This window comes from Cydia fagiglandana, chromosome 16 (genome assembly GCF_963556715.1).
Source record: "Cydia fagiglandana chromosome 16, ilCydFagi1.1, whole genome shotgun sequence".
Lineage (NCBI taxonomy): Eukaryota > Metazoa > Arthropoda > Insecta > Lepidoptera > Tortricidae > Cydia > Cydia fagiglandana.
Window position 1 is genome coordinate 16,152,895 of NC_085947.1, and position 26,673 is coordinate 16,179,567.

A 26,673-nucleotide genomic window follows, 5' to 3' on the forward strand; every position below is an offset into this window, starting at 1 on the left:
TGGCGGATAACGGCCAAGGCTGCATAAAATGCGTGTAACATTTAGAATACAAATGATTTACATAATTTACACCTTTTACAAAATGCGAGTCACAAGCCCGCTCCACACTCGTGCGCGAATCGCGGCGCGAAGCCGCGAACGCGAGTCTGGAGTCGATTTCGCATATCAGCGAACTAGACTCCACACTCGCGTTCGCGGCTTCGCCCGCGATTCACGCGCATAGTCTGGAGGGCGCTATACATCCATTACTCAAATTGTGCTCGTTTGTGCTACGCATAGATATAAGAATATATACAGATGCCTTCCAAGCGAGCTGTCAGTGGGACCACTTTTTGTTTAGTGTACGATTAACAAAGCGACCCACTTTGCTGTAGCCATGTCGATAAAGTCATATCGATAAACTACCGACATTTCTTGCAATTTTAATTTTACTTCAAAGGTTTAACTATACCTAAAATGAACAAAAACGCTTTTTTTCTTTATTGTGGTTATCAGATCACAATTTTGTAGTCACGCCCCAGGAGAGAACCAAGGGAAAGTTCAGATATTTAATTAAAATACATAAAAACCTATTAAAATAGGTGGTCCGCAATAATTGAATTATTTTATTACATTATAATATATTCATTATCCATTAGCATTTCAATTATGTTTATGTTTAACGAAGATATTGAAGCTTCAATTAATCGCTATTTGGTTCCGCTGTGTAGCGTTTATCGATATATAACATGATTAAAATCGACTTTTCACATGCCTAAAAGAGCACACATATACGTTTTTACGCACACATTGCACAACCCGGGTCGCCTAAAAAGGGGCCACTTGGATTTGAAGTCCATCTTGTCAACAGTATAGTTGTCCTTTTTTGACAAATGGCATTTTAAAAGAGCGAGGAGAGAGAAATGATACTAGTTGCTGCGCCGTCAAATAGAACAATAAAGGTAGGGGCCTTGGTGCTACGTATGGTTTCACGCATGGCAAGAGTTAAAAAAAAAACTATAGTCTATGGTTACCGTGATCTGTCAATGTCAAGTGTCAAATGCCATTGTCAAAGTTTTAATGTCAATCAGTCAAACTCCATGTCCCAGATTGTTTGTTTCTCGCAGTTCGATTTTCACAGGAATTATGAGTCACTCCATTGTTATTAAATGTGAATAGTTTATTTCAAACACTGTAACGTGTAGTACAATGTCGTTTCAAATACTTACGGTCTAGGTGTCTGTGTAACGTTGTGAAAAATGGCAGAAGTTTATGCTCATTAGAACATTGTATTTCAAATAAACATTTTAAGGAGTTCGCTATCTTTTAATGTGAAATAGTACAATACGGTTATAATGTGGTCCGTTTGGGTATTGCTGTGGAAGCACAGCCTTATGAGAAAACGGAGATATATTAGAACATTTTTCGACTACTTCTCTCCGTTATTATATTTTGTGCTCATACACCTAACTACTGGTCCAAGCTTACTCGGAAGACATGAGAATGTTCATTATACGGTAAGTTTGTTTTATTATTATACGGTAATTTTCATGAAGTACTTATTCATGTCTGAGTATTTATGACTGTCAACTGCCATCTATGTCCACGTATTTATTTTTATTTGCCGTTTTCAAGCAAAATGGGCTCTTTGTGTTTCACTTGGGGGCAAATTTCGTTTAACCCTCGTGCTTTGAAACCCTAGCAACGCTCAAGATTCCATTTTTAAGAGGCTCCTAGCCTAGTTTGTAATAACTCTGCCCAGGAAACAGGAGTGTTTGAATGCTGGTGAGGGCATTCATTTGTGTGTTTATTAACAGAAATATATTTTCCTTAGTTATGGGTGTTATTATGTATCATACATATTTATTTATCTATATATAATTATGTATATAATAACCTAGTATCAGCACCACCCATAGCACCATAGCATCAAGCGCACAGCTGTGACGCACGCATTGCATCTAATTGTTGTTGTTCCATATCTAATACTTTTGACCGGCGCGTAAGTGTCGTAAATAATGTCGGCTACAGTGAAGTGTAGTGCCTGTAATATCGTGATAGACGAAATGTTGTCTTACATACAGAATAAGTTATCAGTTATAGACGAAGAAACCCTAGTGCGGTTATGTACGTCATCGTTCACAACGGCGGAAATTCAAAAGTCCAAGTCATTACTTTTTGAGGCAGTCTCAACGAAAAAACAAAGTGTTAATCGTAGAGGAGAGAAAAAGGATCAACGCGATATAAATGACATCATTAACGTATTTAGAACTGCAGATCCCAGTTCTATACCAGTATTTGTGGCTCGCCAGTTAGAGAAATTACCACCGATTTTATTTGATCACCTAGATTGTACCAAATTACTAAAGGATATCGTGCGACTTCAGGCTGATATAGACAGTATTAAATCGACTTATGCCACTTTAAACGAAGTTGAAGACCTTAAAAAGGAAATCCAATCGATGAAAACCATTGCACCTGCCAGGTTATCGATTTGTAATGTTAATGGAAGACGAGGAGCGTGGTGTCTAGATAGTGGACCTGTAGGTATATCTCATTCTCACAACTCCACATTACGCAATAGTGAGAATTACAATACAGAGACCAAATCGTCACCTGGAAGCGAAAATATGAACGTAAATGAGCAATGCTCATATTTGTCGATGTCGGGTAGTCAGCCTACCGCGCAAAATATATCGCAGCCACCGGCCGTTATCACTGCAACAAGGGAGATGAGTCATCCCGTCGAACAGCTGATTCCTCCTGCGCCGGCCGTGGCCGCGCCGTGTACCGCTATTTTGGACTCGGTGGAGGTTGCCCAGGATAAATCGTATGCTAAAGCGTTAATTACTGATATGGAATTGCTGCAAAATAATGAGTCGAAAGACGGAAAATGGGAGTCTGTGCAATATAAAAATAAAAGAAAATCTAATCGTCATAACGGTAAATTTGGCACCTCCGATGAATCTTGCGGCACTTTTAGAGCGGCTGAACGAAGGATCCCGATGTTTATAACGAGAGTAAACAAAGATGTGATTGAATCGGAGATAACAAATTACATTAGACAAAAAACGCAAGTGGCTGTGTCATTAGAAAAGATTAAGATTAGAAATGAACAGTATTACAGCGCTTTTAAGTTCTTTGTTAATGAATCAAAGATACCGTTATTTCTAGACAGTAATCTATGGCCCAAAGACATAATATTTCGTAAGTTTGTACATTATAAATACAAGCAATCAGTCAGAGTAAGCTCTGGAGTCGGCAATGTACCTACCCACTCGTAAATAAGTAAATGGCTGTAAATAGATGTAAATTTGCAAGTTTCAATTGTAAAAACGTGAAACGCTGTGTTGATAGTGTTAGGGAGCTATGTCAAACGTGTGACATCATTGCTCTGCAGGAGACATGGCTGGTCCCTGAAGAAATTTCCTACTTGAATAATATCGATAGAAGGTTTAGTGCTACAGGTACATCGGCCGTGGATACGTCGGCGGGCATGCTGCGTGGGAGACCGTACGGCGGCGTCGCCTTATTATGGAGGAGTGCGGTGTTTAGTGATGTATCGGTAGTGCCGTGCGTTAATCCGCGAGTATGTGCCATAAAAATAATGACAGCTGATCGCCCTATTGTAGTGATAAGTGTGTATATGCCAACGAATAGTACGGATAACCTGCCAGACTTTACGGACTGCTTCGGTACGGTGAGTGCTCTTGTGGACGAGTGTAACATCGAATCGGTATACATACTAGGTGACTTCAATGCACATCCAAATGAACTTTTTTACTATGAACTAATTAACCACTGTAATGAATTGGGATGGTGTTGCATCGATGTTAAAAAGTTAGGTGTTGACTCGCAGACCTATACCTTCATAAGTGAAGCGCATCATTGTAAGCGTTGGCTGGATCATTGCCTTATAACACAATCTGTTATGTCATCAATATGTAATGTGTATGTCAAATATGATGTTACATGGTCTGATCACTTTCCCCTTATGCTAGAATGTGATCTATGCTTAATAACACCTAGATTAGTCAATTTACCTAGTATTCATAATCAACGTGTGGTATGGGGGGAGAGAGGGGCGGATCAGGTAGCTCGCTACAGTGACGAATGTAGTAAAGGATTAAAATGTATTGACTTTCCATCTGAGTTTAGACTTTGCGCAGATAAGTACTGCAATGAAACTAGCCATAGAACAATAATTAATCAATTATACAAGAATATTGTGTCAGTGTTATGCGCGGCGGCTATTGCCAGTTGTAAAAGTAGGAAACGAAAGTCTAAAAATCGGGTGGTGGGATGGAATCGACATGTCAAGGGCGCTCATGGGGCAGCGAGACTGAAGTTTCAAGAGTGGATTATTAATGGTAGACCCTCACATGGAAATTTATTTAACGAGATGTGTGAAACGCGTAAAATCTTCAAATCTCGCCTTAAATGGTGTCAAGATCACGAAACTCAAATTAAAATGGATTATATAGCGTCGCAACACTCCAAAAAAGATTTCCGAGCTTTTTGGAAGGCTACCAATAACACAAAGCTTCGGCCTGGCTGTCCTGTAAGCGTTGGAGGCAAAAGCGATTTAAAAGACATCGCTAACAACTTTAAGGAACAGTTCGTTGTAAAATCGCCTCTTGGACCATCGCAGGAGATGGACGGTGCTGAGGCCATCACGGAACCGGTGGGACCTCGTTATACGGCTCGGGAAGTAGCTAAAGCTATTCGCTCGATCTCCCGAGGCAAGTCCCCGGGGCATGATGGCCTCAGCATTGAGCATCTTCAATATGCGGGTCCTCATATCTCAAGGACGCTAGCGATGTTTTATACGTTGTGCGTTAGACACTGCTACCTACCTGAGGACTTAATGAAGACTATCGTAGTGCCGGTCGTTAAAAAATAAAACTGGTGACTTATCCGATTCCACTAACTATAGACCTATTTCCCTTGCGACCATTGTAGCAAAGGTATTTGACAGTTTGCTTAACGCACAGTTAAATAAGTACGTGCACCTTAACCATAATCAGTTTGGATTTAGACCTGGGCTATCCACTGAGAGTGCGATACTGTGCCTTAAGTATACTGTCAAATATTACGTGGATAGGAAAACGCCAGTCTATGCTGCCTTCTTAGACCTTTCTAGGGCTTTTGACCTGGTCTCCTACGATGTATTATGGAAGAAGCTGGAAGCTATTAAACTACCCTCTGAGACAGTTCGCATACTTAAGTACTGGTATGGGGGCCAGGTCAATAGCGTTAGATGGGCTGGTACACTGTCGGACCCGTACAGGTTGGAGTGTGGAGTGAGGCAGGGCGGATTGACCTCGCCCACACTCTTCAATCTGTACGTAAATGGATTACTCGAGGCGCTGGGTAAGATGCATGTCGGCTGCTATATAGACGCAGTGTGCGTAAACAATATAAGCTATGCGGACGACATGGTTTTTGCTCAGCGCATCGGCTTGTGGCTTACGACAATTGTTACATGTATGTGAGAAATACGCCTTTGAACACGGACTTAAATACAATGTAACTAAAAGTAATTTTATGGTATTTGACCCCGGCAAAAATAGGGTTAATGAGGTTCCTCCCATATATCTAAATGATATTCCACTAGAGAGGGTGGGAAGCTTCAAATATTTAGGTCATATTGTTACGTCTGACTTAAAGGACAATCTGGACGTAGAACGAGAACGGAGGGCTCTGTCGGTTAGGGCAAATATGATTTCCCGTAGGTTTGCGCGATGTACAAGGGAGGTAAAACTTACCTTATTTAAAACGTACTGTACTTCCCTGTATACGTGCAGCCTATGGAGGTTCTATACGCAGCGGGCCTACGGGGCCCTCCGGATCCAATACAACAACGCGTTCCGGGTATTGATGGGGCTGCCTCGTTTCTGCAGCGCATCAGGGATGTTCGCAGAAGCGCGCGTGGACTGCTTTTATGCGACTATGCGCAAACGATGCACATCCCTGGTGCGCCGGGTGCGGGCCAGCCCCAACCCTATCCTGTGTGTGATAGCGGACAGACTTGACTGCCCGTATATGAGACACTGCTGCGAAATGCATGTTTCCAGCAGTGTATATATATTGTAATAGTTAATTAGGTACTAACATTAGGAACGTAAGTCTACTAACAAATCTGTATGAGTCCATAGTTGCTCGAAATAAATATTTTTCATTTCATTTCATTTCATAGCACAAACTTTGCTTTGACTAGGTTTGATCTGTGTAAGATCATCCCTAAATATTTATTTATTTATAAACTTATTTAATTAATAATGCCTGTTGTTAAGAAGGAAACTGCATAAAATTACAATTAAACTTTACTACAAATTACAATGTTTTTTGCTAACTTAAAGGATGAGATGGCCTGGGTGAATCAACTTTTTCTTGTCACTAGTTGCCATGGTTAGTCTCCTGGGTCACTCTTAAAATACTAGTTATTTCATATTGAAATGAACCAAATTTAAATTTTTTGGTAGTTATAAGGCCTTTCCATAATGGGACATCTACTAAGCATGTTTGTAGAACATGGTACAGCAGCTCTTCAAAGAAACTATGCTACTATTGTCTCCTGGCTGATGGGACAGAATAACAACAAGAAATAGTTGATCGACCCGCCTGCAACTAGCATTTGAATATATATGTAGCTGAAAATGATAAAAAATGGGAAATTAGGTCTAATAACAAATGGTCACCAATCAGTACATAAATTAATGATTATATTGATTACTTCCTGAGTATAATTATTTTTCCCTTATAATCATAGTTCTGTCAGTCATGATAGATCAATCCCAATATTAACTATTACTATCAGCAGTTGATTCATGAGCAATCAATCTGTGTAAGCTGGCACAAAATACCTAAGCACATCTTAGGTATAAAAAGTTTTAAGGAATTAAAAATTTCAGTCTGCCCCAAATAAATTACGAGTATGTATGCTTTATTGAAGTTTTAAATGGATACATTAAGGGTTGGTTGCTCCAAACCGTCTGTCACTGTTAAAGTGTTCGCAAAATTGATTTATATGGGAAATTTCATACCACCCTGCTGCTTGACGTTAATCAGTTTGTTAAATGTGGTTGGTGCAACTGGGCCATTATAGGTTCTCGCGGGCTTAGTTTCCGCAACTCGACGTCATATTACTGCGCCTATTTTGCATGGTGGGTTGGCGGCACTATTCTTGCCAACCCAACTCTACCAAGAAGGCTAGCAGAGTCTTGATGTTGCCGACGACTTCTGGGAGAGACCCCGGTGAGCCGAGGTGTTGTGCCCGCTATTCTTCCACTGGGCCTTATTCTAACCAACATTTTTATTGAAACACACTTAAAGTTAGCGAACCAATGCTTGCATTTTTAAGTTAATTATTGTATAATTTGTAAACAGTGGTTTCCATCTAACTGGAATGTGGATTGTAACTGTACCATATAATTTTAGGAGCCATTTAGTCTGGAGAAGGCTGGACAGCACCGAGTAAGAGTGCTGTTCACACCGGACACGGAACACACCAACAGACTCATGGATGAGGTTGGCGCTAAACTCAAACTTAAACGGCTGGATCATCTACCGGGTGAGTTTATACTTTCTTCATCAATATTATCTCACTATAGTAAAATCAAACACCCGCTGCACGCAAATACAACGTACTGTGCTCTCTGACACACCTACCTACACCGGGTCACAGAATAATTAATAATACTACCATAAAAAAAGGACACTTTCTACAAAAATGAAGATTGACAGTGATTCAGGGTCGAATCATGCTATCCCTTTCGAATGTATGGCTATTTAGTGTTGTCAAAATTCAAGTGATTATCTTATCTGTGGTCGTGCACGCAAAACGACGTCAAGTGGTGTCAACCCTAATAATTGCTCGGAGCAATGCTGACCCGACCGGGCCGAGTTTGGCCGAAGTCAGGAGTGTCTCCCCACTAACCGGGTAGGTAAGGATTTTACTATAGTTCAATAACTATAGTCCACTCCGTTACTTATCGTAAACCAGTGGTTCCGAACCTAGATGTAATTCAGAGGGGGTAAAGCAGCCAACAATGTTAGCACTAAAGGTAGAATGACTATAGAACTTGAATTCCACTGGCTTAGGTACCTGCTTTTCAGACAGTGAAACAATTTTTATACAACTCATGAAGAAAAGGGTATTTAAATAAGGGATGCGAGCGCCTATGAATCTTAGGTTTGACACGCTGCCACTATATTATTGGTACGCAATTTTTTTTAATGTAAATTACAATATTGTAATAAACAATAAACAATATTATATTATAATGGTTATGTTTTTTATGGATGTCCTGTAACATTTATCCATCAAATTATAATGCCCTGATCAGTGGCATTGTATGTAAGGCATGTATTCAGACATGTTTGAGTAACAAACAAAATACTTGTGCTAATCTTGGAGCAGTCAACTGTAAACATCCTACAAAACTTGGAACACGATGGCTTCGAATTCTTTTCAAGTTTACGCGCCAGTGTAAAGTGTAACTCAATATTCGCAAACATGTGTGGGGAGTGGGGAGTCCGTTTTTACACAGTAAGGGCCACCCCACATTTAGCGTCTTTCGAGCGTCGGCGTCTTCAACTCTATGGCCGCTGCTCGACGCAACGTCGACGCAACTGCGCAGCGACGTCATTTTCCATAGCGCTGGCCAGACGCCGACGCTCGAAAGACGCTAAATGTGGGGTGGCCCTAAAGCAGTGACTTGAGGGAAGAGCTGTTCTAAGTCTACCTCACTCGGTGAAGCAGTACGACTGACTCGAAGCGCGTCACCTACTGTGGAACACATACGGGCTGAAACAATGCCACATACGGGCTCAAACATGTCACATACGTGCTGAAACATGCCACATACGGGCTGAAATATGCCACATACGGGCTGAAACATGCCAAACACGGGCTGAAACATGCCACATACGTGCTGAAACATACCACATACGGGCTGAAACATGCCACATACGTGCTGAAACATGCCACATACGGGCTGAAACATGCCACATACGGGCTAAAACAATGCCACATACGGGCTGAAACATGCCACATACGGGCTGAAACATGCCACATACGGGCTAAAACATGCCACATACGTGCTGAAACATGCCACATACGGGCTGAAACATGCCATTAACTGAGCACACGGCTCACACGCAACTAGCTTACAGGGTTAAGCATTCCCTAAGCTACAAACGAATCGCAAACAAACAAACGAAACGAATCGCATTATGTATGTATAATTTTATGTATAGTCAAATGTACAGTCACCTGCAATAATATGTTACACAGCGAAGGCTGCAAAAATATCTGACACGATCCTATTTGTAGAGCCATAAGAGTGTGTCACATATTTTTGCGGCCTTCGAAAAGTAACATATTATTGCAGGTGACTGTACTACGATCGTAAAATAGAACATAAGTACTTATTAGGTGTTTCAACTAGTGTTTAAAAATTTAATAACGTTACACAAGTTACATTGTGGAATGCCGTAAATTAATAACTAGAAAATTAACATCACCAACAATGGTTACCAAGTACAGTCAGCAGCAGAAGTTGCTAAGCGGGCGAGGTGTTCAAAATTCCCTTGACACGCTCTTATTCTCTTAACAATAAAGTCGCGTCTAGATCATTTTGAACAGCTGGCCCGCTTAGCAACTTCTGCTGCTGACTGTAACTACCTACAAATTGTGACACTGGTAAAATTATCCATCTAAATGCCAAGCTATATCGATCTACGAATGCCGTTTGAAAGTACCTAAGTACCTATTTAATCAATATTTTAAAGTTCACAAGGTTATTAACATTGGGTGGGAAGGAAAGCAACTGGCTACCTACGCATTTTAAAATTATGCCCATTAAACCACCCATTAACTCGTTTTACGCAAAGTCAATAATATCATCACATGTGCATCCTAAAAACAACTCTAAATAGCTATACAACAATAGATTATTTACTAATCGACGAAATTTACTCTGTACGAAACGTTTAACCTTGAACGTTTTTAGGTCAACCGTTTCAAATGATTTCGTTTGGCGACTTTTTTTCGTTTCTATTCTATGGAATATAATTAGCAGATGGTTCAGCCAATGGGCGTCGCAACACCGATTTAACATTAATTTGTACGTGTAATAATACGAGTAAAGGTGTTGTTTTTGCTGGACTCGTCCCAAAAACCCACATTTCGATTATCTGAACTTCTGATTATTTGAACTAGTCTCGGTCACAATCACAACTAGTTCGGTCTATCCAGGTTCTACATAGAACAAGTTAAAAAAACCGGATAATGGCGAGTCGGACTCACCTCAGCCATCGAGGTTTTTAGTATTTGTTGTTATAGCGGCAACAGAAATACATTATCTGAAAATTTCAACTGTAGCTAGCTATCACGGTTCACACGGGGACAGCCGGACAGTGGAGTCTTAATAATAGGGTCCCGTTTTTACTCGTTAGGCACGGAACCCTAAAAAAGATGATATACTTAATGTTTTTTTTTCTACAGGAAGCAAAGAGTATGGCTTCTTCCCGTTCTCAAATGCGTCGGCTCTATCAATATTGGAATACTCGAAGGATATGAGCCAAGAGGACGCAATCATCATATTTGAGGTAAACCATCATATTCATCATTTTCCTGCGACTTTTTATGATATAGGTGGCAAACTATCAGACGAATCGCCCTATGGCAAGCAATCACCGTCGTCCATGAATACCTGCAATGCAACACCAGGTGGACGATTTTAGAATTTCGATTTTCGATCGCTCGATTTCGTCACTCGAAAATCGGTGGAAAACAACGAAATGCAAATTTTTGAAATACGAGCGATCGAAATTTGGAATCTATTGGTACCTATTGATGTCCGCGGCCGATCGTAAGATTAGGCATATCGTAAAAACGTGAAAATCTTTGACTCGTTCCCTGAGTCGACGGAGCCCCGCTACGCGGAGCTCCTATTTCTGAGCAGTTTGCCCTTCGGGCATCTGAAGCAACCTAACGAACCTATCCTACCTATACATTGGTTTAATGTGACTATCGTCAAAACATTACACAGGAACATTACGATCTGCCTAATCTTACGATCGGCCGCCGACATTTACCACTCGATTTCAATTCTTTTAGTAGAATTGAAATGCCTAGTGGTGGAGATATTAACAAAATACACGAAATCGTGTGGTCGAATTTCAAAAATCAGCCCCCTGAGGGGTTGCAGTTTCATATTTTTAACTGAACTGAACCGTATCACAACCTACGAGTATTTGCCTATCAAATAGAAATAAACTTTCAGTTTCATCATGTCGTTCCATTTCATGGTAAGTAATTTTATAGGGTATTTGACTGTATTTAAAATAGATTATTTTATTTTACACCATGCATTAAATAAAGCAGCAGAGACAGTAGTCATTTTACAAGCTTTAATTTAGTTTCACCTGACCGTTGTCTGTAATTAAATCTTGCAAGTTAAATTTGATCCACTTCCCGGTTTCCGATTGAGCTGAAATTTTGCATGCACGTAGAATAGAAATCAGATGACAATGCAATATTATGGTACCATCGAGCTGGTCTGATGATGGAGATAGGAGGTGGCCATAGGAACTCTGTGATGAAACAACGCAACCTAATTGTGTTAGGGGTTTTTAGAATTGTCTCGATGAGTATTAGTTGTCTGTCGTACGAAAAGTACAGTCAGCGATAAAAGCTTGTACCAAAAATGAAATTTTTGCCAATAACTTATTTAGAGACAATTTATATTTTAAAACCCGTATAGAACTATAAAGAGTAGGTAATTGGATCGTGACGTCACATGCTAGTGTTTCATATACATTCCTTAGTAGCAAATCGATATGACAGTTTGAAAAAAAGAAACTGATTTGACTAGTAGTCAAATACCCTATTGTGAGTCATTTCTGTGATATGATTCGCTGGTTAAAGGTTATAAGGTCGCTGTTATGTTTCTGAGATAGACCACCATACATATCCATTCCTACAATGTCTTACATATCTAAATGGCAAGACAGTACATGCTCACATTGTACTATCATGTACCTATGAGTAATAGCTACATTGTGGCTGGGTGTACTTTAAAAAACATTACTACAATATGCCGTATGCCGGATGATCTGTGGGCCAAAACATTCACCTGTTGGGTCCCACAGTTTGCAAGGCGTCACGGCAACCTCGTCGGAGATTGCGGGACGAGCTTGACGCCTTTGACAGAGACTGGTGGGAGACTTCAGGGGATAGGGATACGTGGAGAAATAAGAGGGCGGCCTTTGCCCAGCAGTGGGACAATATGGGCTCATAATAATAATAAAAACTACAATATGATCTTGGACACGGCGCGGATAGTCCGCCGGTTCCTAGTCTCTGCGGCCCTGACCACCGGTAGCTTGAGCCTTGCCCCGCCGCTGGCGGCACCCTAAGTTAGGTTTTTTATAATGTGTTTAAAAGTATTTTTTTATTGTTTTTTGTATTTTACTTTTATATTCATATTATAAAGGACCTAGCCTAGGAAGAAAAATAAATAAATGAGAATAAAAACTACAATATATTATACTTCCTCATATCAATTGTTCAGTCGAAATACAAAATCTGTTTAAAGTATCATATCGTTGACAAAACACACGGTACCATCGCCCACACTGTTAACTGTACATCGACCTTATGCCTTTTGTAATAATGTCCACCGATGTACAGCTAGGAGTGTTGCGGATTGTACGACCGTATGTAATTATACAATCTCATACAGGAAATTGATAGTTTTAAAACTGAACAATACTTCGACGCGGTATTGTTGTACACGCTGAAATCAAAAGGGCGTTAGTGCCACATAGTTTCTTATCAAAACTGGACCTTAATGTTAAGCGTACATGGTTCATTTTCCTTATGATCGCTATTTCTCTAATTAAGTGTCGAGGACTTTGACTTGAATCCGTGTTTGAGGACATATAGGTACATTTTTGGTTAGATAAATAAAATTTACGTAAATTTCGAGCAAATGGTAACTTATTCGTCTGTCAATAAAGTGATAATGCCATAGAGACGCTATTAGATATTGTCTCTCTATATTATTTTTCAAACCCGATGGGTATGATGACAGGTGTTATTTCCATAATATTTATAACCTAAAAGCCAAATGTCTCAAAATTGTATTGAGATGACCAGAGTTCGGACAATCTATCGCAAAAATAAATATGATATTGAACACGCGATACAATTTTTTTAACAATTCTGAACTGCAATTTTTTAAATATTATCTGGATAAATTTTAAATTTTATAAAGATACTGTGTACAATTGTACATAATATGAGTTTAATAAATATTGTCCTATTTTGAGATACCTATAAATTATTTTTTATGGTTTTGCGATGATTTGTCAGACCTCTGAACAATGTTAAGATATCATCATCAACACCGGACTTTTAGGTAAAAGCCCCAAATTTAAACTTAAGAAGAGAAGTAATATTTTATTCATTTTCGTATATTAAGCCTACATATATTAACCACCAGAATTGTTACCTACAGAATATGGAGTCGGAAATGTGGCCGAATAAACTGAACTACACCATTCGGATGAAGAACAATTACAGGACCAACCAGTACGAACCCGAGGACCCGTTTGATATGGGCCACCATGAGTACTTTGGTAAGTTACCATCGTCAAACCCTTTCACCTTGAGAGGAAAGGAGACAATCCTCCTCATTTTCTTCCCTGGATATGGGCGTTGTATAAGAATATTTTTTCACAATTTGATGTATTTTAATCATAGCTATGCCTGACCGTTTGGTTTTTTTCGATTTTGACTTTATTATAAGATATAGATGTATTGAATCTCTTTTTCGCTCCTAACTCTTACAAACTTATTATAATTAAAACATCGAAAAAATCGACGGTCGGGCATAGCTATGATTAAAATAGTACATGAACTTGTGTAAGAATATTTTCTATAATGTTAATTTCTAGAGAGGTAAATGGGGAATACATTTGTATGTTAAACCGGTTTCGAGTCGGTTGTCCCCTTTCGTCTTAAGCTGGTCACAGGCCAACAACTCGGCCTGCTGCGTTGGAATTGATAGCCTGCAAAGAATAGGACATTAAAAGCCAGAGCAGACCGGCTGTATGTGCATAGACGTGCACGTACGCGCGTGCGCTAAAACGTTAGAGCCGTGCACGCACACGTCACGCAAGCGGTGTGCCGTCTCTCATAAGGATCTGTATATAACAAAGGGCACATGGACGTAAACGCGTCCGATATGCCTTAATTTCAATACATCAATTTATTTATTATCTGTTACCACAATTTACCCTTTAAGTCCCACGACGCAATGACAATCAAATTTGAATTCTGAATTTGTAACTTAAGGTCGTTTTATGGCTGACAAATTGCTTAAAAATGAATTTTTATGCAGGTATTCAGTACGAGGAGTTCATGCGCCTGCAGTGGGCCATAGACACCAGCTATTTGCATCTTCTGACCGGCGCCAATATAGACCAGGTTTGTTTTTTAAAGGCCCCTTTCTAACATATATTCAGTTTTTTATTCATAATAGAAAATTAAAAGTAGTTGGGTAGATAATTATATCCATGATATAGAATTTTTCCATGCACTTTTGACTTGTCACTCTTATTTCACACTAAGCACCACTTGCACCATCGTGGGATGGCACCGGTTAAACCGTTAATCCAGTGTCTAATTGTACTGGTAACCATGGTAACTCCAGGTTTAACCGGTTAACCCCGGATCAGTGAATGGTGCAAGTGGCCCTTAGTCAATCTAGATCCTAATTCACCAAGTATCTATCGTTAATCCATTTTTTCTTCACAGAACCTAGAACTCCAAGAATTTCCGTTTGCGGCCGCTCACTTCAACACCAACGTGGTGGCCGTAAGCCAGCTATCGGCATTCTTGCTGCCGTTCGCGCTCACGCTCACTTTTGTGTTCCTCACGGGAAGGCTTTTCGAGGAGAAAAACAGCGGGATGCACGTGAGTGGACCTTATATGTAGTGGCATAAGGATCTGATTACAACACCAACGTGGTGGCCGTGAGCCAGCTATCGGCATTCTTGTTGTCGTTCGCGCTCACGCTCACATTCGTGTTCCTCACGGGAAGGCTTTTCGAGGAGAAAAACAGCGGGATGCACGTGAGTGGACCTTTTATGTAGTGTCATAAGGATCAGATTACAACTCCAACGTGGTGGCCGTGAGCCAGCGATCGGCATTCTTGTTGCCGTTCGCAGTTTCGCATTCATACTCACATTCGTGTTCCTCACGGGAAGACGTCGAGGAGAAAAATAGCGAGATGAACCTTATGTCGTAGTGTATAAAAATCAGATTATGTCTGCATCTTAAGATAGCTAGAGGTCATTAACGTAACGTACAGCGTAAGCCTAAATCTGTAAGTTTAGATGATGCGTCAGCAAACGAATATATTTTTGTAGTATTGTAATCAAATCGCGCGTTTTGGGTGCATATTCCCATGTCACGCCTAAATATAGAAGAAAGTTTATGTAATAGTACATTTCGATGCTAGTGCGGAAGGTATGTCATTACTTCACGAGTACCGAGATATCTATCTAGACTCGGGACGAGTGAAGAATGACATTTCCGCACGTGTATCGAACGACGTTTTTTAATACAGTTGTGAAAAAATAAGAAAAACATTGTTAATCGTACACTAAACAAAAGTGGTAACAGTGACAGCTCGGTTAGACGTCGTCTTTAAGTATATTATATCTATGGGCGTTTGGCTGGTTGATGCGCTGCATCCGGAACATATTGGGCATATCTTGGAAGGACAGGGTCACAAACGAGAGGGTTCTTGAGATTGCTCAGCTGCCCAGCCTCTTTGCGCTGCTAAAGCAGAGACGCTTACGCTGGCTGGGGCATGTGCATCGAATGCAACCTTCTCGTTTGCCGCGGCGTGTTATGCTTGGCGCCATAGCTGATGCCAAGAGAAGTGTCGGTCGGCCGATGCTACGGCATAAGGACTGCGTCAAGCGAGACATGAACTCCTTCAACATCCCGGTTCATAAATGGGAGGAGCTTGCTGCGGAAAGAGATAAGTGGCGCAAACTGGTGTTCGATGGTCGTAAAATCCACGATGACGCTTGGTTTAAGACACTGGCAAGTAAGCGAGCCAAGCGTCATCAGCCCGACATGTGTTCGCCACGGGCACACTACACCTGCCAGTTTTGCGGTCGTGGTTGCCGCTCCCGTATTGGCTTATACAGCCATGAAAAACGTTGTCGCCCTGCCTGACACTGTTTGTATAGTCTGCAATAGACTGAAAGGCCTATGATGATGATCTATGGGCGTTTGGCAGCTATTCCGTTCCATTCAGTCAACTTATTAAGAACGGAATTTTCAATATTGAATATTAAAAAATAAACGTGTTATAATGATGAAGAGGTAAGTAATTAAATATGAAATATGTAATATTTTTCGTATTCTTACATTAACGGTAGGTTTTTATGCTGATTACGACGTTTAAAGGAAACTAATATTAACACTCATCAATAAGTAGTCGTGAATTGGAACAAGTATAAATTTAAAAAAAATGGAAAAGTAAAAAGCACTAGTTCGAGATAACCAACTTTCCGCACGCTAAACAGCTACGTAAAGTAGCACTTTTTGAGCAACTGTATTAAAAAAATATTAAACTGACGTTTCGTTCGCAGGAACTGGTGAAAATGGTAGGCGTGTCCTGGGAAGAGCTAGGCGTCTCCCACGTCCTAGACCTGGTACCCCATCTCCTTCTCTACGCGGTGGGCGGCGCCTTATTCTACAAGATTGATGACCTCATTCCCGTTACGTGCGGGTTCTATATAGCACTAGCGATGGCGCTGCATTTCTTGACTGTGGTGGCGCTGGCGTTCGTCACAGTTTACGTATTTGATATGAGTAAGTATTAAAGTATTAAAAATAGGCCTAGAGAGCTCTACATATGACTCTACGCGGTGGAGTCCTATTCTACAAGCTAGACAACTAATACCAACTACGTGCTACAGAATGTAGGAAAAAAGATATTTTACATAAGATAATCTAATGACACTATATTGTCTTACGCGGTAAACGCAGCGGTCGCTTACCGTTGACATTTTTCATAAATTCCATTAACGCATACGTTCAATGCTGTGTTTATCGCATAAAAAAACCGCTTGCTTTAATTATGCTAGCTACAATGACCTCCATTGATTTCTGACTTAGTGAAACATGCTTTTTCTTTCAGCTCAATACCTGGAACTGATCACCATGTCAGTGTACACCGCATTCCTAGTCGCCAGCATGCTGACCCAAAAGCTCAAGAGTCGCGCCTTGTCTCTCCTGTGCTGTTTACTACCACATGACCCTTTCATCCGATTTTGGAGGGCACTCGGTTCTAGAGAAATGTTCGGTAAGCTATTAATGAAATTAAAGGAATTATTTCACAGCTGAAAACAAGTACTGCACCTGGCTAGGATGGTATCAGCAGTGACCTAATCAGATCTGTCTGTCACCTTGTTCTAGATCCACTAATACATATATATAATCTGAGCTTAGGTACTGGTATTTTTCCAGAGCAGTGGAAAATAGTAGCTGCCACTCCAATTCATAAGGGCGGCCTCAAGACTGAACCTAGTAATTACAGACCCATATCCTTACTTAGCGTTCTGTCGAAGATTTTGGAAAAACTTGTTTCTGGAGAGAAGTAGAGTCCTGTCGGAACGGCAATTTGGCTTTAGAGCACAAAAATCAACTGAGGATGCCATCTCACTCTTAGTCAAACTTATATCCAGCTATTTAGATAACAACATTAATTGTATCGGCGTATTTCTAGACTTAGCTAAGGCCTTTGACACGGTGTCGAAACCAATATTGCTTCGAAAGCTCGAAAAAATTGGAATTCGTGGCGTGTCACTGGCCTGGTTTGACAGCTATTTAACTGACAGAAAGCAACTAGTCAAAGTGGATTCTCACAAGCGGTTTGGATAGCTTAGATTTCGGGGTTCCACAGGGCAGCGTTCTAGGCCCCACATTGTTCTTGATTTATATAAACGATATACACTGCCTTAACCTCCCCAATGCTGAAATTATCTGTTACGCGGATGACACAGTAATTCTTTTCATTGGAGACAGCTGGGAAAAGGCATACGCAGCAGCTGAAAAGGGTATAAGTTGCGCTGCAAATTGGTTCCGTAACAATCTGCTAACACTAAATAGCAAAAAAACTAATTTTGTATGTTTTCATAAATCGGCTGCTTCCAGTCCTCCTAATTTAACTCTACCAATTAAAATCCATACCTGTAAAGATGCTGGTATCTCACCATATGTCCTTGTGAAACCATAGGTCGCATAGAAGTCATTAAGTATCTCGGCTTGCTCATTGATGAAAATCTAAACTTTAAAGCCCATATCTCCTGTCTCTCCAAAAGAATTAGGAAAACAATGTACAGATTAAAAAAGCTACGGCACTCCCCGGATCTGACTCTTTTAAAAACTTACGCCATATCAGCGTGGGGCAGTGCTGCCAAAACCTCTATGTTAATTGTCGAAAGAGCTCAGCGCACTGTCCTAAAAGTTACACTCAAAAAGCCCTACAGATATGCGACAAAAAGCCTTTACGCCGAAGCCGAAGTCCCAACGGTCCGTCAGCTCTACATACACAAGGTTTGCCTCTCAATGCACAGATACGCATCTAACCTGGAAAATTACTCTGAATTGCTCTCTAAACGCATTTTTAAATTACCTATTCCAACAGTCAACACTGCATTTGGTAGGCGTTTCGGTGATATTCTTAGCTCTAGGATTTACAATTCTGCTGTAAAGTTACAAAGTGGGTTGATACGTTGCACGGTATTGGAGGCTAAACGGTTTCTTTTTAAATGGTTACTATCACTGGACTACCAGGAGACTGAAAATCTACTTCTAAGGGTAGTTATGGTTAACTCTATAGTCTATCTAAACTTGTGTCCTCTAGGAAGGTAGTTTCTGTAAAACTGTAATGTTATTTATTTCACTAACAAACAAATCAAACAATGTACTTTTAGTTTATAATTTATTTATTTTCTCTATTATTCCAACTGTCACTCATGACATACAAATGCATACTTGGTCTCCCGCGGACCCGCGGTACAGGCCTAGCCTAGTGCGGGGACCCCTGCACCCACCCGATGTCTGTTTTGTGCGCAATAAACTTTTTTTTTTTATTAGTTATTAGTCGGTTCGGTAGGTATTCTATTTGTAATTTGTTGTGTACATAATATGGACTATTTGTCTGCAATAAACGTTTACATTACATTTTATTTAAACCGTGTTAGTATATGGGTGAATCCACTTTTTCTTGTCACTCCCTGCCATGGCTACGCTCTGCTGGGTCACTCTCAAAACCATCGTTTTCAAATATTCAACCACATACATTTTTCTTCTTCTTCCTGGCGTTATCCCGGCATTTTGCCACGGCTCATGGGAGCCTGGGGTCCGCTTGACAACTAATCCCATGATTTGACGTAGGCACTAGTTTTTACGAAAGCGACTGCCATCTGACCTTCCAACCTTCCACATACATTTTTGTGGTACTTTATTAAATGGGCCATCAACTAAGCATATTGGTATATTATGAATGTTCAACCAGCAGGATTACGACTATTACGAGTTGAGGTTTAACTTATCGTATACTGTTACAGGTGGCGGAATATCGATCACAAACATGTGGACGCGGAACGCAGCCGAACAGACCGCCGTCGCCGAACTGTATCTGTTTATGGTGCTGCAGATAATCCTGCTGTCTATGATCGCCTGGTACCTCTCCAGAGTGCGGCCGGGGAAGTACGGGCAAGCGTTACCCTGGAACTTTCCATTTTGTGTAAGTCTAGTTATTCGCCTATATCTCAGCTCAGATCTGGGGCAAAGATCCAATGATTGTATAAAATATATGTAAATCCCGTTGGATTCATGCTACTACCTGTTCGCTTCAAATTGGGCGTTACCTCCCGGCCCGCTTTCCTGCGTCATCCCCTCTGACGCTCATCCACTCGGCTATCACATCTTTACAACTACTTACATTTAATACAATCACAAAAGCATTATGAGCAGTGAGCATTAAAAAATAAAGTATGAACTTATTTAGTACTTGTACTTAATAGTGAGTGTAGTGACGTTATCATGTAACGGTCGCCGGCGGCCGACTGAAGCGAACGGGTAGTATCAATGTTTTACAATGATAGATGTACATTGGAATTTACAAAATCGAATGATTGTCTATCTATTTCACTCTTCTCAGAAGGATTATTGGTACATGCAGCCAAAAGTAGAGGCCGCGCCGGAAGAAACCCAGTTCGACCCATGTGAGGCCGACCCGCGCTACTTCGAGAAGGCCCCCGCTGGCCTCCCGGTTGGCATACAGGTCAACGATGTCTACAAGGTAAGAAACTAGACCTCTATCGTCTAATAATGATACATGTTAGCACTTAGATAATTCATATAAATAAGGAAAAAGTTTGGCCCCATGATACTCCCTTGTGGAACACCATAATAAGGAGAGAGTTTCCCATTTCTACGTTTTCAATCGATACATTTTCCATAAAAATATTCCAACATAAACAACTAAGTATTAGACCTGACTCATTCCTCATTATTCGATTTTATTAAGTAGGTACGGGATCGTCACGGTATCAAACGCTTTTGCATGGTCCAAGAGTAAACAGGGCACTTTTTTGACTAGTCGAGATGTCAACGACGTACCCCCTTATTCATAAACGTTTACTAAAGTTGACAAGCCGATAATAATCGTTTGTCCATTTCCATCATACCAAGACGTCGGAAAGGGACAAACGATTATTATCGGCTTGTCAACTTTAAACGTTTATGAATAAGAGGGGTAATCTGCAAAGACGGATAGCCTCATGCACTGGATTGTTTCAGTCGTTCGGCAAGGACCCGGCATTGAGTGGCGTGGATTTAACCGTGTATCGCGGCGAGATCACAGTGCTGCTCGGCCATAACGGCGCCGGCAAGACCACACTCATCAACATCATCACCGGTTTGTAATTTATGCCCATTTTACAAGCTTTTATTTAGTTTCACCTGACCGTTGTCTGTCTGTCTGTGTGTAATCAAATCTTGCAAGTAAAATTTGATCCACTTCCCGATTTCCGATTGAGCTGAAATTTTGCATGCATGTATAAATCGCATGACAATGCAATATTATAGTACTAATCGAGCTGATCTGATGATGGAAACAGGAGGTGGCCATAGGAACTCTGTGATGAAACAATGCAACCTAATTGTGTTAGGGGTTTTTAGAATTGTCTCGATGAGTTGTCTGTCGTAAGAAAAGTACAGTCAGCGATAAAAGCTTGTACCATAAATGAAATTTTTGCCAAAAACTTATGTCTATTTATGCTCAATTTAAGGCATAGAAGGTAGGATCCTATAGAAGTGGTATACGCCTGCCTCCTTGAGGGACAAAACATACGCAATGCGACACTATGATTGGTCGAATTTATTTGTTGCCCACCATAATTCATACTAAATTTACGGTGGGGAACAAATAAAATGTGAGACTGTGACAAGGACAAACAATAACTTTTTCGCTGCTACTCCTACTGAAAGATACATAAGACTATCCTGTTCAGTCACTTCCCCCCACCTTTCATGCCAGGTCCAGTTATATACTAGATTCATGATTTAAGGCTAAGTTATCAAACGCGTAAATAGCATTACGTATCCGACACTTTTCTGGAATGCCCCTACAGTCTACAGGTAAACAGTCTAACCCCCCTTATTCCTCAGGTCTGATATCCGCGTCGTCCGGCCGCGTACTAGTGGAAGGCAAGGACACAGTCAAGCAAGCAAAAGAAGTCCGCAAGCTGATCGGCCTCTGCCCCCAAGAGAACATCTTCTTCCCACATCTTACGGTGCTGGAGCACGCCATGTTTTTTGCTATGGTAAGATTTAATCATGATCTTTGAAGTAATAATTGTAATAAAAAAAAGAAACTTACAATATATGACGTCCCACGGGTAAAGGTACCTTATGGCGGTTGGCGCTTACGCTATTATTAACGCCGCTCTAATATTATTGCGGCACTATGCGACGTAAGCGCCAGCCGCCGTAAGGTACCTTTTGCCGCGGAACGTCACATATATTCTTAACTTTTGTGTTTTGGATTTCCAAATCATAACTACATAAACAAGTCATATTAAAAGGACTTAAATGAAATTTAGAGAATCCTATTTCTCGGTTACTGCGATTTATTACATATTACATATAAAAAAAAACTTACAGTGGACTCAAGAACTTTAGGGGTTGCAGGATATATTGGGTCCGAGAAATAGTGTAGACTAAAACGTGTTTTTATTTTTTGAAGCTTCAAATATTTCCGGAATCATTAGTTGAAATAAGTAGTATTTTCATTTACACAAAATATTTTCATTTCTTTGGAAATCCGGACAGTTCCTGTTTTCAAGATTAGTTTCAAATATTTTTTCACCACATCAGCTCGGAAAGGCTTACTTTTCACTTCAAAAACGGATAGCAAAGTTGCAGTTTGCTATCAGTGATTCACATGTGAGGCAAAGTAATCAAATGCAAATTTTTAGTCAATTGGTCAATTTCATTATAGTTGACTAAACTGTATCGATATGAATATTATAGTTGAGTTGGGAGCCCATACATTAAAAATACCCAATTGAAGTTTGGTATAAGAAATCTTAATTCAAGAATTATAGTCGACGAGTAGAAAAAGATATTTATAACACAGGTCAGGCTTATGCAGGCAATTATGCAGTACATTTCATCACTATATTTCCAGCTCAAAGGCAAATCGTACACCCAAGCCCACACCTCAGCCACGGACCTATTCTCCAAACTCCAACTATCGACCAAGGCCAACGCGTTAACATGCGCGTTGTCGGGTGGTATGAAGCGGCGCGCGCAGCTGGCCTGCGCCGTGTCTGGCGGCGCTCAGGTGCTGGTCCTGGACGAGCCCACTAGTGGGCTGGACGTTGAGACTCGTCGCGAGCTGTGGGACTTATTACTGGTCAGTATTACACTATAAAATGCAGGTAGAGTGGCTAATAAATAAGTAATAGACGGATCTCTCTTTTGTACATGTGGATAAATAATTTGGTTAATGGTGGAGAAAAAACAATATATAGTGATGTGACGAAACACCGCCGACACTGACATTCGTACGATTACGCTTACATTTGTAGAGTCTGTGCGGAAAGAGAAGAGTCGTGGAATGTATGGGGCCCAATACATTCCACAACTCTTCTCTTTCCGCACAGACTCTAAACATTTTATGTGTGGACCAAAAGCAAATCGTGTTGATCATACAACATCTGACAAAACCCATTCGCGAATTCTTTAGCGCTCGGCATTGAATGAATATCTCAAACACACACACCCCACCTATATATGTAGCTTCATACTTCGCACAATTTGTACGATATTAAGTAGCCGGTCAGGTCACCCGTTGACAAGTTTTGCACCCTTATGTGTTGTTTGGCTGTCAAATTGTTTGTAAAAAAATAATCGTTACAAATAACAGAGTCTCCGCGGCGAACGAACGGTACTACTAACCACACATTTCATGGAAGAAGCGGACGCCCTTGGCGACCGCATCGCCGCACTGCACCACGGCCGAGTCCGCTGCCACGCCACATCCATGTTCCTCAAGCGAGCCATCGGTGAGCAATATTAACTCTTAACTGGTGTATATGAGGTTCAAAGTCCTTTAGCTTCTAAAACAACCCGGTGTTACACCTCATGAGTGGGTAATATCAACTCTTTGATACTATGTATAAGCTTCAAGTTCTTTTGGCATCTAGTTGTGTGAATTCTCTCATATTCGCAATACCTTGTGAAAAGAAAAAATATAAAGTTTTTATAAAGTTATAAATCAAGCGATTTTCTATGGTAAGATTAAATCACTGGTCGAATCTGACGGTCTGAAAAGAGTTGCGTTCTCGCGCGCGACTAAATAAGCGCGACTTCAAGTTCGCGCGAGAACGCAACTTATGCTAGACCGCCTGGTTTACGTAATTCTAGATAGAGAAGTACCGAATTCTACGTCTCTAAGAAAAATTAAGTAAATTAGCTCCATCTTGCCTGAAGCAAACTTCGACGGTTGGATAGGAAAAAACATTGACACATTGCATAGGTATCGATCAGCACCCGTTATTATCAATAAATTTACTTGTTCACCAGGAACCGGCTACCGTCTCTCCTTCACAACAATCGGCGCCCCCAAAGAGGCTGCCATCACGTCGGCCATCACCACCATCGTGCCCACCGCGACCATCCGCGACCGTCGCCCGAACGGCGTGTCCTACAACCTGCCCGCTAAAGATACGGCGCGTTTTCCTGAACTCTTTGCGTCGCTGGAAGACGCGCGATCGAAATTGCAGATAGATACTATAGGAGTCGGGAAAAGCACGCTTGACGAAGTGTTTTTAGAGTAAGTATTATTTTTAATAACAAAACTTACGTAAGACACACACATATTAAATATCTTAAAAACGGGTCACTCACGTATTTTAAGTCGAAAAACGGCTGCATCACCTCCGTCGTGCCCACCGCGACCATCCGCGACCGTCGCCCGAACGGCGTGTCCTACAACCTGCCCGCTAAAGATACGGCGCGTTTTCCTGAACTCTTTGCGTCGCTGGAAGACGCGCGATCGAAATTGCAGATAGATACTATAGGAGTCGGGAAAAGCACGCTTGACGAAGTGTTTTTAGAGTAAGTATTATTTTTAATAACAAAACTTACGTAAGACACACACATATTAAATATCTTAAAAACGGGTCACTCACGTATTTTAAGTCGAAAAACGGCTGCATCACCTCCGTCGTGCCCACCGCGACCATCCGCGACCGTCGCCCGAACGGCGTGTCCTACAACCTGCCCGCTAAAGATACGGCGCGTTTTCCTGAACTCTTTGCGTCGCTGGAAGACGCGCGATCGAAATTGCAGATAGATACTATAGGAGTCGGGAAAAGCACGCTTGACGAAGTGTTCTTAGAGTAAGTAGTATTCATTCTCTTACAGTCGCCATCAGATATATCGGAGCGGACAAGGTGTTCACGATATCTGAGCACGCGCTTTAACTCCCTGGCAATAGAGGCGTGTTCAGATATTTGTGAGCACCTTGGCCGCTCCGATATATCTGACGCCGACTGTACAATGTACATCATTCAAGCGAAAGACATTGCAAGATTCCCTGAATGAGCGAACTCATTCGTAATGTGTCCGTGCAATTTTACAGCTGCACAATCGCCATCAGATACATCGAAGCGGCCAAGGTGCTCACAATATCTGAACACGCCTGTATTGTCAAGGCGTACAGCAGAGATTTTCAACCTTTTTTTGTATCAAGTTCTCCTTAGGCCCACTTGCACCATTCCACTAACCCGGGGTTAACCGATTAAACCTGGAGTTACCATGGTTACCAGTACAATTTGACACTGAGTTAATGGTTTAACCGCATAACCCCGGGTTAGTGGGATGGTGCAAGTGGGCCTTAATGGAAAAATTTAATATTTAGTGGCTTCTATTCTTCAGTTTTGCCTCTACTCACAGCTTGGTGGCTTCTAGTATCTTCTAGCAAGTATAATGCTTGGTTTCAGACTGTGCAGCGATGACAAACCGGCATACACGGAGGAACCAGGCAACACCACAACAGGTAAATTTATAACTGCTGGCTAGAGAAGACTAGATTTATAGCTAGAGAGTGTACACGTAGGAGGGCTTAAGGTCTCTCTTTCCGTAACTGGCGTTTTGTGTCTAAGCTTGTGAGGCGGTTATCCTCAAACATTTTGACACCGAATTAAAACCAAAAATATTACTTTGCTAATCCGCGAAAAGATAACGTGCTAGTCAACCAGTGCCAACCCGTTATACTTACTTGTGTATTTTATACATGCAATTAATGTTTCCACCCTCCCACCGCAAGAATAAATACACAAATAAATATAACAAACCACCACCAAAAGAACAATACTCGACACGTGTTTCACCTCTCTACGAAAACGAAATCGTTTATTAATTGCATGTAAAAAATACACAAGTAAGTATAACGGGTCAGCACTGATTGACTAGCACGTTATCTTTTCGCGAATTAGCAAAGTAATATTTTTGGTTTTAATTAATATGGATTTCCGCAAAGTAACGCCTGATTCTATTCAATATTTTGACACCGTTATGGATTGTAGAACGCCAAGATAATTCTTCCAACAAGCTACTCCCAACGCTCAGGGTTGATGGCGCTAGCGCTCAGGCCGCGTAGCCAAATTGCCGATCGCTTACGCTCCGTAGCGATCGAAACGCAACTGTCACTGTCGCACCAATATGGAAGAGTGATAGAAAGACATAATGCTTTTCGTTGTCGAAGCGATAGCGATTGTAACCTTGGCTAGGCCGGCCGATGCCGTTTCCTAACCTAACCTAACCTATGTCTTGTGATTTTGTGCAGAGCCAGTTCACGGGACAGTGAAGGGCCCGATGTTGTACGCTCGCCAGTTCGCTGTGTTACTGTTGAGACAGTGGCGCTACATCACATCTCATCTGCTTTCTTTCTTGGGCATCGTAAGTAATTTATGTTTTTAAAATAACAATACAATACAAATACTCTTTATTGCACACCTCATTACAGAAAACAATACAGGAAGAAGAGGTAACAACATAAGTATTAAGAAATACATAGC

General features: G+C 41.0%; 1 protein-coding gene across 1 annotated transcript in view; it reads left to right on the plus strand.

The window, feature by feature from the left end:
• The first annotated feature begins 1,053 nt into the window (after positions 1-1,053).
• LOC134672262 (phospholipid-transporting ATPase ABCA3-like) overlaps positions 1,054-26,673 on the plus strand; it is a 48,694-nt gene continuing 23,074 nt past the window's right edge. The window contains exons 1-19 of the mRNA XM_063530160.1: positions 1,054-1,496; positions 7,420-7,552; positions 10,490-10,593; positions 13,509-13,629; positions 14,394-14,479; positions 14,810-14,968; positions 15,001-15,126; positions 16,663-16,885; positions 17,214-17,378; positions 19,648-19,826; positions 20,244-20,384; positions 20,885-21,002; positions 21,755-21,909; positions 22,776-23,003; positions 23,517-23,655; positions 24,176-24,414; positions 24,510-24,709; positions 25,597-25,652; positions 26,442-26,554. Coding sequence (XP_063386230.1) covers positions 1,335-1,496; positions 7,420-7,552; positions 10,490-10,593; positions 13,509-13,629; positions 14,394-14,479; positions 14,810-14,968; positions 15,001-15,126; positions 16,663-16,885; positions 17,214-17,378; positions 19,648-19,826; positions 20,244-20,384; positions 20,885-21,002; positions 21,755-21,909; positions 22,776-23,003; positions 23,517-23,655; positions 24,176-24,414; positions 24,510-24,709; positions 25,597-25,652; positions 26,442-26,554 — 2,847 coding nt within the window. The 5' untranslated portion in view covers positions 1,054-1,334. The remainder of the gene's footprint in view (positions 1,497-7,419; positions 7,553-10,489; positions 10,594-13,508; positions 13,630-14,393; positions 14,480-14,809; positions 14,969-15,000; positions 15,127-16,662; positions 16,886-17,213; positions 17,379-19,647; positions 19,827-20,243; positions 20,385-20,884; positions 21,003-21,754; positions 21,910-22,775; positions 23,004-23,516; positions 23,656-24,175; positions 24,415-24,509; positions 24,710-25,596; positions 25,653-26,441; positions 26,555-26,673) is intronic.